General features: G+C 34.9%; 1 protein-coding gene across 1 annotated transcript in view; it reads right to left on the bottom strand.

Annotated features, from left to right (window-relative positions):
• The window catches only part of Usp25 (ubiquitin specific peptidase 25), a 101,151-nt gene that overhangs the window by 40,621 nt on the left and 38,416 nt on the right, over nucleotides 1–22,114 (bottom strand). The window contains exons 6-15 of the mRNA XM_013031017.1: nucleotides 21,873–21,883; nucleotides 21,593–21,679; nucleotides 16,124–16,261; nucleotides 15,077–15,153; nucleotides 10,610–10,683; nucleotides 8,317–8,465; nucleotides 5,278–5,405; nucleotides 4,847–4,942; nucleotides 3,572–3,733; nucleotides 2,777–3,003 (exon numbers count right to left, since the gene is read on the bottom strand). Coding sequence (XP_012886471.1) covers nucleotides 2,777–3,003; nucleotides 3,572–3,733; nucleotides 4,847–4,942; nucleotides 5,278–5,405; nucleotides 8,317–8,465; nucleotides 10,610–10,683; nucleotides 15,077–15,153; nucleotides 16,124–16,261; nucleotides 21,593–21,679; nucleotides 21,873–21,883 — 1,149 coding nt within the window. The remainder of the gene's footprint in view (nucleotides 1–2,776; nucleotides 3,004–3,571; nucleotides 3,734–4,846; nucleotides 4,943–5,277; nucleotides 5,406–8,316; nucleotides 8,466–10,609; nucleotides 10,684–15,076; nucleotides 15,154–16,123; nucleotides 16,262–21,592; nucleotides 21,680–21,872; nucleotides 21,884–22,114) is intronic.

Below are 22,114 nucleotides of genomic sequence, written 5' to 3'. Positions count from 1 at the left end.
TGCAAAACTGAATAAAAATCCACTATAATTACTAATGACAATAAAACTATAGGCTATGATTTTCCACATCTAGGAGAAAATAACCTATAAAATTATTCAGAAATAAGAACATTCCCAGAAATATTTTTGTAGTTTTAAGAATTATATAATATAAATATGTGCCAATAGGGAAATGGATAAATTACAGTATAACACTATAGTATACTGTTAATCTATAATTGCAAAGAAGTAGGAGAAAGCCAAGAAATACTACAAAAAAATAGTAACTTTATAGTGGAAAAACACCTTAGGAATCATCGATTAGCACTGCCTCCCAGACAAAAAACTTAAACCAACACTACAGTATGAAAACAAAACAAAACCCAACAACATAAAAGTCAAATGATAAATAAAAAATAAAATCTGTAGCATATAAACCAAGGCAAATTTTAATATCTATAAGATATTAAATTTCACTTAAGCAATAAGAAACAGGCAAGAGGCTCCATATAAAAAAAAAAAAGCAGTTAAGACACTACTGGCTCACACTTTGTAATCCTTGCTACTCAGGAGGCTGGAATCTCAGGATTGTGGTTCAAAGCCAGCCTGAGCATAAAAGTCTATGAGACTCTTACCTCCAATTAATCACCGAAAAAGCTGGAAGGGGTGCTATTGTTCAGATGGTAGAGTACTAGCCTTGAGTAAAAGTAGCCTAAAGACAGCACCCAGGTCCAGAGTCCAAGGCCCAGGACTGGCCACAAAACAACAACAACAACAACAACAAAAAAAAAACCAGACTACTCCTTCATAAATTGCTGGAGAGATTAAATAATGTTTTATACTTTTATCGTTTGGTCTGTTTTTTTTGTTTGTTTTTTTATTGTGAAAATACCGTGCAGAGGGGTTACAATTACTTGGTAATGAGTACATTTCTATATTAAATAAGTTGTCTATAAATACAAAAATAGACAAAGAACAGAAAGAATTTTTTAAGACGTAGTCAATTACATCTGCACTCATAAGTAAGAAACGATGTATCATTTAACAAGTAACAGACTACTGCAGATGTAAAAAGTACCCAGGATCTCTGAGGGCTATTCTGGGAGTCAGTTCTCTGCTAAACACCTAGTGGGATTCAATGTTTTGAGGAGACAGAAATCAAATTTTTAAATATATGGAGCAGTACATAAATATATAGCTACATAAAAAGTTAGCACTATTTACAGTGAATACCAATATGGATATTATATCAAAATACCGTTTTGAAGTATTAGTTTGAGTAATTAATCAAACTAAGATGTTGGAGTAAGATAGCTTCTAAAATTATGTAATTTAATATCAATAGAGAGAGGAAATGAACATCTGCATGAAGTTTCTTTCTGATCAACAATGCTGTCTAATAATCATGATATGTTTCTGAAGCTCTTCTCATCTAAAATGATCATATTGTGAATTCATATTTTCACTAACTTGCTCACTAGTTTGCCTTTATCTAAACTATATTCTATTTAGTTATTCCTATCACTTACCTGTAGTCAATGGTCCACATGTGTCATTGTTCCCCATATATGTCTATCTATATCTACATATCTACATGTCTATCTATATCTACATGTAGATATGTAGATATAGATATATGCAAATTTTAAAAATTAACGTACATTTATTTCTTTTCTCACTCAATGTCACCATCTTTGTTTCAATGATTTCTTAGCTCCCACCTCTCTGAATAAACTCTTAAAATCATGCCCAGTGGAAAAACACTCAACATTTACCAGCATTTAACAAAATACTGTCAGGTAAACAATGTGTGCTTTATGTTTGTAACATATCTTATATTTAAAACACATTAAGGAAAATCATTATACCTAGGGAAGGTAATGGTTACTATTTTTTGGTCTCTATTAAATTAGGATTAATCTTTATCAGCATGTCATTTACAAGGAATCAAGTTTTTCACTGAAAATCCTATAATGCTATGCAATATAACTTCATTCTTTCAATGTAAAATAGTTCTAATATTTTTTTTCTAGAGAACAATAAAATTGGTGTAACACTTGGGGATAATGATAGCATGATATAGTTTAACAATATGGAAAATATAAACAAACTCTCATGAAATATTGACAGCATCATTGCACTAAAAATGAAAAGCGGTTTTTTAAAATCAGAAAAAAATTTAAGTTCACAACAAAGGAAAGTTTGGAACAATTTAAGTTCAGAACAAAGGACAGTTTCCTTAAAACATTGGACAGATGACAATGAGTAACACATGCATGTGCATGTAGTCTTATTTTGCTGCATGTCAGTTAAAACTTAGATACTAGGCCTGTGTAGCACAGACCATGTCTAGAAATCAGAGTAGATTCAAAATAAAAATTCCTATTTCTAATTCTGAAGCTAAAGGAAAAGATTTTTTTATCACTCAAAATTCTTTAGTATGCAAATACTACGTCAAAAACAAAATTGGTATGTATAAACTGGTATAATATGGCATTTCACCAATGGAGTAACTGAATACCAGTTTGATATAAATTTAGAACACTAAAGTAGAAAATCAGACCATCTGCTATGTCATTAATCAGACACATAATCTAGGAAAGTTTTGGTCCCTGTAATTCTAATATTAGATCCAAGAAAATGGAGAGTCAGACAACTTTAGTATAAATAAAACCTTTTCTAGAAAATGGTGAGCAGGATATTTAAATATGAAATCTAGAATTGATTTTCCTTCTCTCAATGTGAGTATACACAGCCAGGTCAAACGACAGTAGCTACATGATAAGAAGCTTCTTACCTCTTGTGTCATTTTCTATTTCTGTCCTCCAGCGATGTAAACAGCTTTCCAGAACAGAAAGTTCTTCTTCTGTGATGTGCCTTGGTGCTGGATGCATGGGTAAATCTGGGGGTATCCGAGACTGAGTGAATGGCTTGTGTATCACTGACCTCGAGGGAATGGCAGCAACTAATGCAGGCGACGTGCTGGGCAGCTCTGAAGAAGGAGTTCCCTGTTGTTCTGTTGCGCTGTGTTTTCCAAGCACAGGATATTTTAATTAGGAAGACATCAAACAAAAGTGCTGAGTACAGACGATGGCAAACACATAACTTACAATTTCAAACCCAAAAGTTCTTTATATGAATTGACCTAATATGCTAAGATTCTTAATATATGGGAATTACATTACTATAAGGATACAGTTGTGGTGTTAAAATAAACAAAAAAGTGGTGTAATTTCATTTATTTTTAGAAACCAGAAAAGGTAATATATGGTAAAGTTAACATATTTGTAACCATAAAGATCTTCCATTGCTGATATTTACAAGTTCCTATTATAAAAACAAAAACACTTATTTAAAAGTATGATTTTCACAAGTTGTAGAAGGTTGAAACATATAACTGCATACATATAAAAAGATGAAAATTTCAACCCACAACTATAAAAAGCCACCGAAATAAGGAAATAAGCCTGTTTCCAAAGACTAAATGAATTTACTCTTTCAAATATTTATGAAAAACTCCACAATTCTCATTTTATAAAACTTGAAGGCATCCATTGTATGTAATATAACAGGAGCCTACAGCAAACTTTACCTTGATAATGGTTGTGATGTTACAGAACCACTAGGTGGAGAACTAGAGTCAATATCTTCAATAGGAGATGTGCAAACAGGTTTACTTGAGGCAAATTCCAATGCATACTGTAAAACATCTACCAAAGGGAATCGTTTGGGACCTGAACCATAGCTTAAATATCTGTTTAAAAACAACAACACACAAATGCTTTTATTTGCATGTACAATACGTTTATTTTTTTAATGACTCTCATAAAACATGGTACAGTGGTTCAGTAACTCTGCCACAACAGTAAAATTCACTTCTTTAAAATGAAAAATGTAAACTGAATCACACTCAAGAAATATAATATAGGTTCTCCAAAGAAAGAAAACTAAAGCTGATAAAGCTGTTAAAATGTTCAAATCATTATGATAATAGTATTTAAACAGGAAGAAGACACTGACAGTACACACTCTAGAGATTCTTTTCTTTTTTCTAAATTTCGTATGTGGGCTCATGACCAAGATGGTGATTTATACCCTCCTACTTTCATTTGTCAATACTGTTTAATAGTATTGGTACATTTTGGTGGGAAAAAAATTATTGAAATAAGAAATGTTATTTTTGTTCAGAAATTTTAGGCTATTAATTTGCAAATAAGAAGGAAGTTACAGAGATTTAAGTTAGAGGCTGTAAACTTGGATCTATCAAGCCCCATTTCACTCTGTAGACTGTCTTCTTGCAGAATATTTTGGTCTTGATCTTGGCTTGTTTTAGAAATAATGCAAAGCTCTAAGACAACAGAGATACCATATGCACAAATCTCTTCACTTACCCTCAGAAATAGTAAGCATGAATTCTGGCCATGCAAGACATGGTACTGAGGTACCCCTTAACCCCTGTTTGGGACCTGGTTCCCTCTTTTTACAAAGCTGTAGTCAGGTACTGTTATTTACTCAAGTTTGTATCTTGTATATTAAGGAGAAAAACATAAGACACTATTCATTTTAATAGATAGTTCAGGAGTAATATTGAATCTTAGGCACAATAGTAATTTACTCTTTATTCCTACTATTAACACCATGATAATTACTTGTTGATATTTAATTTTACATATTAAAATAATCCTCTAAATTCACCTATAAATTATTTCACGTTTCTAACAAAGCTCAAAATTATTGAAGCAAATTGTCAATACAGAAAGATTACTAGTTACTCTTATACTATGAATCACATCAAGCAAATTTAAAAGAAAAAACCTAGTCACTAATTAACATGATTTCCTATAGTTATAATTCCAAAATGTCATACCTTTCTAATCTTTGCTGTAATACTGTGAGGTAATCTTTCAGTCTCTTGATCTCTTCCCGCTTAATTCTCGTTATTTCTCTGTTTCTGTGCATATATCTATTAAGAAAAAAACCACTATTAGTATTTCCAAATATCTTAGAAATAGATACAAGGCTAGGTATAACTATCACCGTAAGTGATAAATTTATTTAAAATTCTAAATAACACAAAATTGTATTTTTAAAAATGCTAACAGTAGTTTGAGATCACACAAAAAAATCTCATTTTTAATTTCTCTGTAATAATATTTCCATTATCTATACTTTTGTAATATAATGTAACTCCATTTTCATTGGTATATAGTATGAGTGTATCATGAAAAACATAGATTTTATTAATTCATTTGCTTCTCGATTGCTAGAAAGCTAAGTATGTTTTATAGCAGATCATACCTGTCCAAATATAATACTTGAGGAAATTCTAATTTGTTGTGTATTTTTTCTGGTCGTCCTAATGCCTGATTAAATTCAAATCTTGACAATTCAAAAGTTAACACAGGTGGCAGTTCAGTAAACCAATGCTGAAAGAAAACAAACAAAAAAAAAAACAAACTTTTAACATTTCCATTTTTACCACGGAAATCTTACACATCAATTTTACATTCCATCATGTTAATATGTCTAAGAACATAGGGCTTGGGAACACACACGATTTAGTTAAAATGCAACTTCTTCCTGAAAGTTTCCCATACCTTTTGACAACTCCAACAGTGAGTACTACACATAATCAGAAAAGATAAAAATCTGCTAACAATTTCCTTCTAAGATCACTGCTTACATTAGACATTCTAATCAAAAGAAAAGACACTGGTTAAAATCAAGGCTTCATAGCTCAGGTTTTCTTTTTCAAAATCATGTTGAATTGCACTGGCAAAATCTTGTGAAAAAAATAATTTGTAAGGTATAATACTGAAAAGAAAAAAGGTACTTTTATATCACAAATGATAACTATTTTTATCTTAAAAACAAAACATAACATTTTCATATATTTAACTAATTTATGAAAAATATAAATCACTAACAAGCATGAGATTGGAACTTAAAATGATTATATTAAATATATATAGCAAGAACTAACAAGTATTTGTTATTATGAGCCAAATAATAATGAATGTGGGGCTGGGAAGGTGGCTCAGTGGTAGAATGCTTGCTTTGCATGCATGAGGCCCTGGGTTCAATTCCCCAGCACCACATAAGCAAAAAGAAAAAAAAAAGCCAGAAGTGGCACTGTGGCTCAAGTGGTAGAGCACTAACCTTGAGCTGAAGAGCTGAGGGACAGAGCCCAGGCCCAGAGTTCAGACCCCACGACTGGACCCCCAAAAAAATAATGAATGTGGTTATAATTTCCTACCTCCACTCAAAAGCCCAGACAGAATTTGGTAGCTGTTCAATGAAATATGAAATTCAACCAATCCTCAAAAGAAGATTATTTTTATGTAAGTTTTGTTTTACATAAACAATTACTTCAAGAGAAGGAAAAGTTTTTAACTTGTCAATCAATATAAAGTATAAAAAATTGTACTATTATTTGATGTATTTAATAAGCTTTATAAGTTACTTCTATAAAAAAGAAACTGCTGTATAGATTTTACTGTGTGTAATCATTTCCATTGACATAAAATGCCACATTCTCTGTCAAAACATTAAAAGGATACTAATTTAAATTAAGGCATCTAACAAAAGCAGAAAGGAAGCTCACCTGGTAAACTGAATTAAACTAGGATCTTGAAAGATGCTACTTTTATCTAGAGAAAGCATTAATTAAATAAGTGGTTATTTAACACTACTTCTCCCTCCCCAAATGCTAATGATCTTGCAAACTGCTATTTCCTCAGCTGGATATGGGTAATTTTTTACCCCAATATTATAAACATCTCAAATTTTATTTTGCTAAGAAAAATATGCTTACTTATTTTTATTTCACAGGGCACTGATAGGAATTTTAGTGAATTCTAATTTACACCCACATTGCTGCTAAAAATCAAAATAGCTAGGCATGGTATTGCCTAGGTGTAATCTTGGCACTCTGTCCTGAGTGTCCAGGCAAGTCTCAGCCACATGAGTTTTCAAGGCCAACCTGGGCTGTACTGACTCAAGAAGAAAAAAAACCCAAAACATTAGCCTACATATCTCATGAAATTGTGATTATTTAAGATAATATCCCATATTCCATTTTAGTGCTATACAAACAAGTAAGCACATTTCAAGCACTGTTACCTGTATATTTTACTGTGATACTTTAAACATCAGCATTAAAATTAAAGCTACATGCTGTAATTCATTAGAAGTTGACAGTAGCTAGATTGGGTATGCTCTTGCACAGACTGTAAAATGTCCAGGAAACACAAATTGCTTCCTTACCTTGCAAAAGATGTTCATATAATGTTTTGTGTCTGTGCTATGAATGCACTTCCTCTGTGAGTAATGGCAGGTGTTTCCTACCATGAGAAGTGGAAGGATTTTACTGCCTCATTCTATTGCTCATGCAACATAATGATATGACCAGACATTACCAAAATTCATTTTACAAGCCATTAATAATATTCTGAGCTCTGCAATTAATCACATTAAAAGTGTAGCAGTATATATTCATATAATACTAACTAGAATTAAAAAAAACAATTTTTCATTTGGCAAAAAAATTAATTTACTTTTCTATAATCTAATATCCCATGCTAGTAACACACAGGTCATTAAAGGTAACTTTAATGTTATCTCTAAGCACAGCATCATTGCCATACTGTATAATGGTCTAATATTAAGAACAAATTTCTGCAGTTAGAAAAGATTTACATAATCACCATTAACAGCCAAAGTGCTCTTAAATTTGTCATAATTTCTGTAAGACAATTTCTAGAGGAAATACAGTACTCTTAAAACATTTTTTAAAAAACAGGTTTTTCTCTCAAAATGTACTTCAAAAACCTTGTTTTTGTGAGATTACACATATTTAATAGAAAGTTACACTTCTTTGTTGAAAAAGCAAGTTCTTCCATCTGACCTTATGTAATCAACCAGAAAGTATGTATGAAGAGGAATACTGTGATGCAAATCCCAATACCCGATGTAAGCAACAAGTACCAGTATAAACATCTGCCCTAGTATCAGTGCACGTTTCTTAACTTCCAAGTCTGATATGCTACTAATACCATGATTCAAAGATACAGTAACATTAAGCAATATCCCAAAGTCAGACTGATACAAAAAAATGTTTTAATAAATTGTTTAAATGAGAATTTCACATATACTATAGATCATATTAACTGTTCATATTTCCAAGTCTATCTAAACTAACGTAAGTAACTCCAAAATTATGTTTCTGAATTATTTTTCAATGATTAAGAACCATATAATTAAAATACTGAATTGTGCTTTATGTCTGTGTAGGAAAGACCTGAGCAAACAAGAGGGTAATAGCAATGCTAACCTCACCTCTTGGCCTGATTTTCCTGAATTTTCTGAATGTAAAGATTCAATTTCTCCTTCAATCATTGCAGCTTCTAGGCACTCATGCAGATCTTTGAATCCATTGACTTGAAGTGGATACTGACCAAACATCTCAGTGTTTTCAAATTTTTTACCTATAAGAAGGGGAAAAGTTGACCAGATTAATATCCCTCAAAGAAGTTTTTCCACAAAAGAATACTTACAGATTCTTTCCTAAACCTCAAAATTTTAACACTCAGGTTCTGTGTCAAATAGTACAACTTCCCCATTAGTTTATTGATATATTGATTCATACACCTGTGTGCTCATATTCAACCACAGACATTAGTTACCCCCCCCACAAACACATACATAGAGAGAGAGAGAGAGAGAGAGAGAGAGAGAGAGAGAGAGAGAGAGAGGAGGGAGAGAGAAGCAGAAATACAATAACTCTTGCAAGTTTGTTTTTGCCAGTCCTGGGGCTTAAACTCAGGGCCTGGGCGCTGTCTCTGATCTCTCTTGTGCTCAAGGCTAGTGCTCTACCACTTGATCCATGCTACCACTTCTGTCTTTTTCAGAGTAATTTATTAGAGATAAGAGTCTCATTGACTTTTCTACCTGGGATGGCTTTGAACCACAATCCTCAGATCTCAGCCTCCTGAGTAGCTAGGATTATAGGTGTGAGCCACCAGAGCCCAGCTGCAAGAAGTATTTTTAAGAGCAAGATATCATGTTAACCATGGACACACCTACAGCAGTTAGCATAGAGAGGTGATCCTGAACTAAAAAATAACTTCACTTCTGTTTGCAACACATTATACACAATTATTTCACACATACTTATAAATTAGTAATTTTTTATGCTAGTAATTACAAAAGATACACACACACACACACACACACACACACACACACACACAGTGTGCTATGAGGGGGTACAGAAGGAGACCAAATCCAGTCTTGCGGGGGCAGTGGATACCATAGGGAAGACTATCAAGGTAAAGTGATATTCAGGCTGAGATTTGAAGGGTGAGTAGAAGTTTGCCAGGTCAGACTGTTGCAGACTATGTAAGACTGTTGGCCAAGGAATGGCATAACAAGTATGTTGATGCATGTTTCATGTAAGGAAGGACAGTGTAACATGGAGAAACAAGGAGAAGACAATGACGTATAGCAGGGTTTCATAGAGACTATAAGGCTCTGAAACCTCATAGAAATCTTTTATACTACATTCTGAATATGAAAAGTTGCTCAGTTACCTCTAAGAATAATGGAATTGGACATGTCTCTGAAATGCTTTTATGACTGTGTACAATGGGTGAGAATGTTAGGTAACTATTGCAGAAGCCATCTAGAAATAAAATAGCATGGGCTGAGTTGCTAACAGAAATTTACAAATGTAGATGAAATCAAACACACAAACATGCACACACGTATACATGTATGGAAAGGGCACAGGACTGGACTTAAATGACCAGCCTGGAGATAACATGATGAGTAATAATACATCAAAATGACACTGAAGCCAGGCACCAGGATAGTGGCTCATACCTAGCTATTTAGGAGACTCAAAAGGGGAAGGAATATGGTTCATTGTCATCCCAGGCAGCAAGGTTTGAAAGACCCTTTTCTCATTCCACACAATGGCATGTGCCTATTACCCTAAACTATGCAGGAGTCTGAGATTGGGAGGACTATGGTTCTAGGCCAGGCCAGGCAGAAAAGCCTACGAAAGGCCCATTTCTATAAAGGGAAGATGACAACGTGGAGTGCATCTGACATCCCAGCTATGTTGAGAAGCCTAAATAAAACAGGTGGACTGTATTCCTAGTGTACCATGGCAGATAGTGAGACCCTATCACAAAAAAAAAATAAATAAATAAGCAAAAAGATCTGGAGACATGGCTCAGTATTAGAGTGTTACCTGGTGAGCATTAGGATCGGAGTTTAAACTCCAGCACCAATAAACCAGAAAATAAGAGCCATTGACAGCTGGGAATGGTAGCACATGTTTATATTTCCAGCTACTTGGGAGGTGACATTAGAGGGATTATAGTATGAGGCCCTCGAGAAGCAAACATGCTATACTCTTATCTGACAAAGAAAGAAAGAAAGTGTGCTGGGGTATGGCTCAAGTAGTGGAGCAAGCACCTACCTAGCAAGAACAAGGCCTAGAGTTCATATTCCAGTAGGTGGGGGAAGAAGAAAGGAAGAGAGAAAAGAAAAAAATATATATAAAAGAGTCAATAGAGGGTAGTGTCATTTTCACTTGCAATAAAGAGAAAATGTGTAACCATACCTTCTAGTATTCCTACAGCGAGGAATCTTCCATAGAACAACTCTACCATGGGGTTCTTTGGCTTCTCTTCATCCCTGAGGATATTAAAAATAAACACACAAGTCTATAATTTTAGATCTATAAATAGCAGGGAAAGCATTAATAAAAATATACAACAAGGGCTGGGAAGGTGGCTCAGTGGTAGAGTGCTTGCCTTGCATGCCTGAGGCCCTGGGTTCGATTCCTCAGCACCACATAAGCAAAAAGAAAAAAGCCAGAAGTGGCGCTGTGGCTCAAGTGGTAGAACGCTAGCCTTGAGTTGAAGAGCTGAGGGACAGCGCCCAGGCCCAGAGTTCAGGCCCCACGACCGGACCCAAAAAAAAAAAAATATACAACAAGATGGGAACGTTTATTGGCTGTCATGCACACAGTTCTGTTATTTCCTGTGTCACCTAGACAAGTAAGTTTACTCTTTACTTTGTTCACCTGGCAACTAAAGGTAGTGATGTAATTGAACTCACAGAAAACTGTGACAAGAGTTAAAATGAGTTATTACATAGACCAATCTTAGAAAAGATACATCATAGTTGGTGCTCACAAAGTGTCTGCTTTTTCCTATTATCATGATATATTTCAACCATATACTTAAAAATGCACAATTTGGTTTATTTGGCTTGACGGAAAATGAGGTAAAACAATGTCCAATAAAAATAAGATTCTCCCTATTTTTATTATTTCCTACATGGAACGGTAAATATAATCCAAAAATCACCAGCTCCAAGCAGAGGCACTAAGAACCTACGCTATCCTTTATTGTAAGTTTCACACTGCTAGTAGAATTAGCTATCTGTGAATTAGCCAAATAATTTTAAAATACATTTTTGTATAATTATCCAAATAATTTAATACTTTTTGAAGTAAACAAACACAAAAACAATTTTGGACTAGGTGCCTAATGCCAGCATTTAGGAAGTCAAGGGAGGAGGAGTAGTAGTATGGGCTATAGAGTAAAGATCCCATGTCAAAAAGCAAAAAAAAAGGACCTAAATAAAGTATTTATGTGGTCCCCCAAACACAACTTATCTTGGTTTTGTTGTATTAAAATGTGCTGTACTCAAACATCATATATAACATTTTGCTACATTTTGTATTTGAATCAAATTGATTTGTAAATACTGTTTAAAAAAGACAGGCCGGCTCTGATGGCTTATGTCAATAATCCTAGCTACTCAGTAGACTGAGATCTGAAGATCACAGTTTAAACCCAGCTTAGGCTGGACAGTCTATGAGACTCTTACCTCCATCTAACCACCAATAAACCAGAAGTGGAGCTATTGATCAAAGTGGTAGAATGCTAGCCTTAAGCAAAAGAAGTTCAGGGACAGGGCCTAGGCCCTAAATTCAAGCCTCAAAACTGACAAAAAAATTAAAAAGACACTTTTTTTTGTTGGTCATGGGCTTGAACTATGGGTCTGGGCGCTGTCCCTCAGCTCTTCAGCTCAAGGTCAGTTCTCTACCACTTGAGCCACAGTGCCACTTCCAGCTCTTTCTGTTTATGTGGTGCTGAGGAATCCAACACAGGGCCTCATGCATGTGAGGTAAGCACTCTACCACTGAACCACTTTCCCAGCTAGAAACACATGGTTTTGATGATTGTGTCACAAAGGACACCGTTCAATCCTTAGAAAAAGAGTGGTATATCACTTAATTCTTTCAATAATACAACAGGCTGTATGTTCCTCTTTAATACTATTCAAAAAAAAATTCCGTCCTTTTGCTTGCAAGTACATGGTAAGCCACACTCTAACTCACTCTTTAATTTTTGTTTCTTTCGCGCGCGTGTGTGTGTGTGTGTGTGTGTCTGTGTCTGTATGTGTGTGCTGGAGGTAGGTCTTGAACTTACAGTCTGGCCACTGTTTCTGAGCTTTTGTGCTCAAGGCTAGTACTCTTCTAATTGGGCCATAGCTCCACTTTCAGCTTTTCTGGTAGATAACTGGAGAGAAGAGTCTCTGGACTTTCCTGCCCAGGCTGGCTTTGAACCATGACCCTCCTATTTCAGACTCCTGTGTAGTTAGGATCATAGGCATGAGCCGCCACCAATGTCAGTTGTTCTTTTGTTTTTTGTTTTTTTCTGGGTCCTGTTGTGGGGCCTGAACTCTGGGTCTGGGCGCTGTCGCTCAGCTCTTCAGCTCAAGGCTAGTGCTCTACCACTTGAGCCACAGCACCATTTCCGGCTTTTTTCTTTTTGCTTATGTGGTGCTGAGGACTGGAACCCAGGACTTCATGCATGCAAGGTAAGCGCTCTACCACTGAGCCACCTTCCCAGCCCCTGTCAATTGTTTTTTAATTGTGATAAAATGACACAAAGTATATCATACTATCAAAGTATAACACAAAGTATACCACACTAGCCACTTTTGTTTTCCCATCATACAAGCAACTCCAGAACTTTTTGTATTTCGTCGTTTCTTCTTTGGCACTGACAATCGAACCCAGGGCATGGAACTTTTTTAGCCAAGTGCTCTATCACTGAACTAAATCCCAGCCCAAATTCTAGAACTCTTATTCTCTTTTAAAACTGAAATCTTATATACTAACCAATCCATTTCCATTCTCTCCACAGCCTGTGGCAACCATCATTCTTGCATAGATCTCTAGGGTTATTTGTCTTTTTTTGGTGACTAGCGTAATTTCAGGATAATGTCTTCTGGGTTCATCATGTCATACTATATGTCAAAGTTCCTGAATAATATTTCATTGTTTCAACACACTACATCTTGCTCACTCAATCATCTTTTGATGGATTTGGTTTGCTTCTATTATTTGGCACTTATGAATACTGCTGTTGTGATCATGCATGTTTAAATATCTCTTGCAGACTGTTTGCTATTCTTTTATATGTATAATACTCCCTACATTCTGTGGCTCCCCTGTCTCAGCATTCAGCAGTAAGCCCCATCCTGAGGAAGTGCCCATCTTGGGACTAAGTTCCTCTCAGAGCCTCCATAGATGGAGCAATCAGAGTTCAATGACTCACAGAACACTCTGATATTGATTTTTGAGTTGTAAGAGTTGGTTGAGGAGAGGGAAGTGTGTTTGACAGGGTCCCTCAGATAAACATAAACTGTTTCAAAATACAACATCACGTTAGACACCAGAGGCAGTGGCATTACCAGGTAACAGAAAATTCTGGTTCTGTGATGTGCCAGACAGCATGGCACCCTTTGTATTTGTCCATAAAGGACTAGAAAAGAGACTCATAACACTTGGAACAGCCCACCATTATAGCTAAAAAGGTAAAGGCAGCTGCCCAAAACACGACAGAGAGGAGCCTCATGAACCACTATCCAGTCACACAGCAGAGGTGCTATTGAGGTAACTGAGACGTATAAGGAGTCATGGTTGTGGCTGCTGTCTATGGCTAAAAGCTTCCCGGGTAGAGGACAATTCCATTGCCCAAGGCCAGGCTGGCAAGAAACTTTTGAGCCTAAGGATTCTAAAGTTTTCACTACCCTGTCCCTGGCTCTTGTGGTGACTGTTGATGGAGACCGAACCCTTCTACTTGGATCTATTACATTCAACTTCCACAGCCTTGATCCCCATACAGGTGTGTGTGTACATAGCCATACATCTAATCAGAGTTCAAACTAAAATCAGTTGGAAGAGACAAAAGTCGCTTTATATTGAAAAAGGAATGAACTTTCAAAGGAAATTGCAGTTGTTAACAGACACACACCAGATCGCAGATGGACCTGGGTAAGTCTACTAAATAAACAGTTCTAGAAATACAAGCACTGACAGACCTAAGAACAATTAATAGTGGGAGACTTTAATGCCTCTTACCAATAGATAGGACAAAAAGTCAACAAAGAAATCTCAGAACAAATGATTCATATATCAAATGTATTTAACAGATATCTGCAGTGTTTCATCCAGAAGCTGCACAATATACATCCTTCTCAGCAGCCCATGAAACATTATCCAAAATACATCATATTCCAAACTATAAAGCAAGTCTCTTGGCTTAGAAGAAAACTGAAATAACTTCTTGTAACCTTACCAAACCATAATGAAATTAGAGTTCAATAGCCACAGAGAGTATAGAAAAGTTTTAAACAAATGGAGATTTAACAACTCACTGGTCACAGGAGATATTAATGGAGATGCCACCATTAATCTGTTACTCCTTGTTAATGATTGTAGAATTGAAGGAACTTGACTGGGCACTTAGAAGAACCCTTTCAGCAATCACATTTTAGATCATCCTGGCTAGATTCTGAACTACACTGATGTCTAGGTGGAAACTAAAAGCTATGAGAATGTGTGCCCACAAATCCCAAAGAGCTTGCTAGTAATACAAGTAATACTGGCACTTTCACAAGTATGTCTTGGTTCCTATTTCTTTTTTGACATGGAGCACATAGGAGTAAAAATGTAATGCTATTTATTGAATTCCTGTTCTTATCATTAAACTTCATGGTAACTTACGTCTCCTCTTCAGCTTTCATTTGGAAGGCATCTTCTAACCAATCTAATAATTTGTGTGTAAATTCACTCACATCTTGCTGTGGAAAAAGAAGTAGTCTTATTGAGCATACTAAAAACGGTGTTACCACATAAAACCTAGAGTCAGCTTTTAAAAAATATAATTACTAATTGTTCACAAACATCACGTGAAATGTTTCACATAAATAAAACCAATTTTTATACTTTAACCAGTATATAATTAATACTTTAAAATATGCTATAACCATTTACTGGGTAATACATGCATACATGCTCTCTCTCTCTACAAATAAGCTTGTAAAAAAAATTTAGTACCATCCACAGAAATAAACTTCCTAATTGATCATCACTGCCTCTCTTTTAGAAAATTAGTGCTTTTTTTTTTGACAATTCAGTTTCTTGATTCAATAATTTTTAAGCTGTACCACCATTACCAAGACTCTTGTTAGATTTGGCAGATTAGCTAAAGCTAGTTACCAATACCTTAATAATTAAGTCCACAATCTCTTTTTAATATTGCAGGTAATTAATTCCAGGGCAGTGAAATCATTAAAATATATTCTGTCTGATATATTCAATCACATGGGTATGTAACAAAAACAGTCACAAATTTCTATGTGTGTACTTTACATTGTATACGCAAAGCTATCAAGCTGGTTAAGTATGGGAGGATGACATGAGTTAAATAATTTCTCACTGCTCAATAGAAAGCAAGCTTCAGGCTTTTCATAGAATAATGTACAAAGCACTTTCTCTGTTGAAAGGACTGAAAGTGGGTAACACTACACACAAAATTCCATGTGCTCATCTTTCAAACAAAGGCTGGTTTCCAACTAGATCAGTCTTGAAAAATCTCAAAACTAACAACTTATACAATGTAAGTTAAGTCCACAATCTTATGAAGCTCAAAACTGATCTTCTGTTAAAAGCCAGCATGTATGTTACTTTTCACATTACTTCCACATTATTGGAAAAGTTGTTCAGGGATCTATAAGATTCAATAGACAAAAATGTTTAATGATCAAATACCTGCTGTGAGTCATTTGATTTGAAGGCATCCTTAAGAATTTCTACTGCTCTTGATGGATCAACATATTTCCTTTTAGTACCAACAAGAAGTGCAAATAGGTACCTCAGTTCACGCATAAAAGGCAAATTTCGATGTTCCTACAAAGAAAACAAAAATCTAAGTGAAGATTAAAATCTTCACTAGACCAGCGAAAGTCACATAACCATAACCCAAAATTAAAATAACTGACACATATTATGGAAAAATACAGCACTTTGTGTTGTTCTTAACGATAATAACAGTGGCATTATCTATAAGACTTAAAAGTTAAACAAGAAGAGAGAAGATCTAGGCTAGGTTCACAATTTCAGCACAAATGCTATATATTCACAGCATATCATGTCATTACTCAGCCAAGAATATCCACTGCATTTGAGTGTGTTTATTATAATCCTTCCCATTCAGCAAGACCCAGCTGCTGCTGACAAAAGCAATAATAAGAGCCAACATTCAATAAGCGCTCACTACAGGCCAGGCCCTGTTCTAAGTCATTCCCCCAATAAACCCATGTAAGCCTTTCTAGACAACTCCAACGTAAGAATGTCTTCAAGTTCTATGAATCTCCACCTGCTATTGCTGATGGGATGTTCCCAATTTTTAGACCAATACTATAACTTTATCTAAATACTTCTTAGCAATTTAATAAATAGCAAATAGTATTTACATTTATTTTTCATTTTTGCTACTTATGATTTTTTATTATTTATAGAAACACTGTCATTAGTTTATAACATATTAAATGCAATCTAATTACAATTGCTATGCTTAATTTTGGTTTTTACTAAGTATATGAATCTAGTATTAAACCAGATCCCACTATGACACTAAAACATATTTCTCTTAGTACTCTAAAATTTTAATGTTCCCCTCAATAAAACCGTAACCTTCTCAAAGATAAAGTGTTCAGAATCCCTTAAGCAACATTTTGCTACACAAAGTATTCAACCAAACCATAAATTAAAAAAAACCGTTATCAATTATTTCCTACTTGTTTTAAAAGAGATAAAAGGAAATATTTCATAACCATATTTACATAATCAGGTGGAATGCTTCTAGACAACAAACTGGATAAACAGTTCTTATATTTAGCTCTTACAGTACCAATTCTAATATAAATATGAGAGAAACTCCAAGTTTACAAAAATTATCATTAACAAAATCACTACAGACATGTATTTAAGTAACTTTACATAATATCTGCCTAGAAATCTATAGTTCAGATAGAAATAGTTGTTCTCCAAGTATCACTGTGCAGATCTGTAATCCCACAGTGTGAGGCAGAGGCAGGAGAAGATGTTGCAGGACAAAACTAAGAGCCCATCTGAAAAATAACTAAAAGTACACTTTTGTAGACAAGGACTTGCTCTGACTTCAAAATCCTCCCTGTCAATTTTCTGTAAAAACATGGCTGTTGAATATTTTGGTGGAATTTTGGCTTACTGAGACTGTAGGTCACTTCAGGTGATGTACTTCTACATCAGCGGATTTCATCAGCTGTGGCCTTCCACATACTTGTCTTCTGATTATGAGATCTCTCATACACAAAATGTAAAGCGTTCTTCCCTTTTCTCAGCCTTTATAGTCCTAGTTTCTGTATTTTCTTCCTTGATCCATAGTCTTTAGAACAATTGTACTAATTTTCTCAAGAAGCAGCTTTGCAGTCACTAATTTTCTATTATGTTTTTTTTCTGATGTCTACTTCAGTGATTCCTATTTTTATTTTATCATTTTCTCCTTTCTTCAACTTTGAGATTCATGCTTGTTTCTAATTTCTGACTATGCAAGCAGTTGTTCATTAATATGAACTCTTCTGTGTCTACTAGGTGATTTTCCACTAATCATTGCTTTAACTGAATCTAATTCTGGCAGGTCATGTTACAATTTTCATTCTGTTCAGAACATTCTAAAATTTCTAATTTTTGTAGGTTCCTTAGCATATTTAGAGACATGTTAGTTCCTAATTACCGAAATGTTCTAGATACCTTTCTATGGTTGACATCTAACAAGTTCCTTGTATTCAGAAAATATATTGCAACATGCTGAATCCTTTAAACACTTATTGAAACTTATACATCCAGAATTCTTTTTCTTTTTTTTGGGGGGGGGCGGGTGGGTGGGAATAATTCAAAAGTCTTTCAGGTATTAGCTTCTAAATACAGTGCATTCCTCAACTATACACAGTCCCTTGTATTATGATTGTCATTCCCATACAGGGGAAAGGAGACAAAAATGCTCATGTGGAAATTTTTGTCCTAAATTAAGATTTCAACTAATCTAAGCCTTTGATTAAGTGTTCTTCCCTTTTCTCAGCCTTTATAGTCCTAGTTTCTGTATTTTTTTCCTTGATCCATAGTCTTTAGAACAATTGAACTAATTTTCTCAAGAAGCAGCTTTGCAGTCATTACCAGATGTTTATGTATTGATTTCTATTATATATGACATTTTATTCTTTGTATTCTCAACAGTTATTGTGTTTTAGTCTCCATTTGTAACTTTTTAATCCAGATTTCCTTTGAGGACAAGGAAATGATTAAGTTTTTCTAGTAATCTCACCATTCTCAACATAAACTTACAAACAATTTAAACAAACATAAGTGAAAAGAATAGTTTCAATTTCAAGAAGTAGAAGCCCGATCTATCAATGTTCGAACCAGATCAAACTCAATCTGTTCTTCTCACTCTATATATAAATATCTGTGGCAACTTTTGGTGGTTAGCTGCAAATGGCATCCCTGGGATTTGACTAAACTGATCCCAAATGCATTCATTTTTAAGCTCAATATGGCAGTACACAATTCATAAGTTGGATGTAAATTTGACATTAAATAATAAGTAGCAGAAGTTACACTGATACCTTATTTAAAAATGGGTCTTTTATGACCTCAAGTGAGCATAACACAAATCACTGCCTGACAAGGACCTATATCATCACATTTGCTTCAATGGCATCAATTTGGCACCATGTAAAACTGGAAAATAACTGCAGACAATCCTATATAAAATGATACAGTAGTCTCCTAAATGTATGTTTTAAATAATGAGAGAAATTGTTTTAACTCCCTAAATCAGAAGAATATCTGGGCCAGGTACTGGTGGTTCATATCTATAATTCTAGCTGCTAAGAAGGCTGAGATCTGAGGATTGTGGTTTGAAGCCAGCCCAGGCAGGAGAGTCTAATGGGACTCTGATCTCTAATTAATCACTTTTGAGCTATGGCTCAAAGTGGTAGAGCTCTAACCTTGAGCAAAGAAGAAAAGGGATAATGCCCAGTCCCTGAGTTCAAGCCCCATGACTGAGAAAAATAAAAAATAAAAAATACCCAGATATGCTACTAATCCTTTCATTGCAAGAAATAACTATCTCTAGACCCATACACAGTGGCAGATGCTTGTAATCCTCCCACCTCAAAAAAGAGGAGTAGGAAGATCATAGTTACAGGTCAGCATGGGAAAAAATGGGCACAATCTCAACTAACAACCTTGGTATTGCAGTGCACTTTTGCAATTCAACTACATGGAAACTCTACGTAGATCCAAACAGATCCACGCAGGCAAAAATACAAAGAACCTATTCAAAAAATAGGAAAAGCAGAAATGGGGTGGTCTACAACTCAAGTGGTAGAGAACCTGCCTAGAAAACTCCAGTACAAACAAGAAAGAAAAAGGAAGGAAGGAAGGAAGGAAGGAAGGAAGGAAGGAAGGAAGGAAGGGAGGGAGGGAGGGAGAGAAGGAGGAAAGGAGGGAGGGGAGGGAGGGAGGGAGGGAGGGGAGGAGGAGGGTTGATTATACATTTCTCTAGCATGTTCATGGCCTCACTAACCCTGGTTATGGAAACAAAGATGTAATAAATACTTCTTAAAGATTAAAGAAACTTTTTATTCAACTATAAAAAATAAAGCTCTCAAATTACTTAAGTGTGAAAAATTAAAGAGTAAGACCATATACAGAGATATGTAGAGATATGTACGTCTGTCATGAAAATACAGGTATGTAAGCATAAATAACTACATAATGTCAAATAATTATACTTGAGATTGGTACCCTGGGTACTGGAAGGGGAACAACTAAACATTGAGACAAAAGACAAAGGGGGAACTTATGAAACAGCGATACAAGACATTATGTTGGGAATGATCTGCACAACCTAGGGGCGGGAAGAGGGGGTTGGGGAAGGAGGGAAAGAGGGAGAAAAATGAGGGAAGGAGTAACAAGTTAGACAAAAAATGTAACTACTACCTTAGTTATGTAACGGCAACCCCTCTATACATCACCTTGACAATAATTTTTTTAAAAAAGAATTACTGATAATAACAAGTTGTGATCAAAGGAAAGAATAGTCCAGAAAATGCCAAGTATAAACTACTAAGACTGAAGAGCTTTTGCCTAATTTTTCAGGAGTGTGAGATGTTGTTAGAGTCAGTTCTCTTTTAAACATAATTGCTTTCAAGCCTGACATTTCACAACCTGAGATTACAGCCTGAAAAGTTGGTTTTACATCAAGTAATATCCCTTCCAGAGTGCTTTATGAATGTTTCACATGTTTGCAGAAAAAAAAAGTTGTCTTAAAAATTAAACCCTAAAAGAAAAACATCATTTAATAATTTAACACTACAATAATAGGTCACAAGAAGTTCAGTACTTTACTGTAACCTAAACCTGTACCACCTTCTTGTTACTTTAGGGCTCAGGAAGTTTATGACAAACACCAGTCAAGCCCTGTACCTCAGCATCTCATCTCCACAGTCAGTGTTTTTCCCGTTAAGTATCAACATCTGGGCACAAATGAGACCTACATTTCAAAGTTTTTAAAATAAAAGTATTATATAATAACTGGCAATGGCTGCCACCTAATATTTAAATATAATAGGTACTTTTAAACTCTTTATATTGTCTCATTAAATCCCCTCAAGCACCCATGCAATAACTGCTATTATTTTCTGTATTTTACAGACCAAGGAACCTAACAATGAAAAATTAAGGGACTAAACCAGTCAATCAGGCCTAGGAGTTTGTCTGCTCTCACTTTACACAAACAGAAAGTTTACACAAAACAGAAGGTTAAAATTTGACTGTAAAGATACTATAGCTAAATCTGTTTTTTTTTTTAAGGATTCTTCTGAACAAGCAACTGAAAAGAAATTTTGATTTCCCTATCATTTTTCAAGAGTAAATTGAGAAAAAATGAATTGTACATTGTAGCCTATAAATGTTATTGAAATTTTAGCAATCCCAATAGAGGGGTCCTGAGTGGAAATTTGGAATACTATTATTATTTACAATATACTGACAAAGGGTCTGAAGTTACTATAGCAAGTTAAAACATTCTTAATCTCATTTGATGAATCAGTAATTCATCAAGATGAATGGATATAAGATGACAGGATATAAACAGCATTTCAGTATTACTCTGTAAATCCTTTATAATTTTACCTTTTGATTTCGAGGTAAATCTTGAGCATTTGATGGAGGCTTGTAATTCAGAACTAATCTTCTAAATTCCAAAAGATTGAATAGTGACTGAAAAAGAATTATTTAAGATATCTAAGAGAAAATTGTGCTGACAAAATTTGGAAAATCATTGTTCTTAGAGACATATTTCTGAAAAATAAATATACTATTAATATACAAAACTCTTCCAACTAACAGAAGAAAACCTATTTTAAATTTCTTGTATTTTTATGCATTACTTTTGTTCAGTAACAATACTTACCCATACTTCTACTGCAAAGCACAAATGTATACAAGGGCAACTTTTAAAAGCCTTACTATATATTATTAAAAGCTCTTTATTGGGGCTGGGAAGGTGGCTCTGTGGTAGAGTGCTTGCCTTGCATGCATGAGGCCCTGGGTTTGTTTCCTCAGCACCACATAAGCAAAAAGAAAAAAGCCGGAAGTGGCACTGTGGCTCAAGTGGTAAAGCACTAGCCTTGAGCTGAAGAGCTGAGGGACAGT

The sequence above is a fragment of the Dipodomys ordii genome, unplaced genomic scaffold, assembly GCF_000151885.1.
Source record: "Dipodomys ordii isolate 6190 unplaced genomic scaffold, Dord_2.0 Scaffold136, whole genome shotgun sequence".
In the NCBI taxonomy this organism is placed as follows: domain Eukaryota; kingdom Metazoa; phylum Chordata; class Mammalia; order Rodentia; family Heteromyidae; genus Dipodomys; species Dipodomys ordii.
This window is presented reverse-complemented; position numbering and strand designations above follow the sequence as displayed.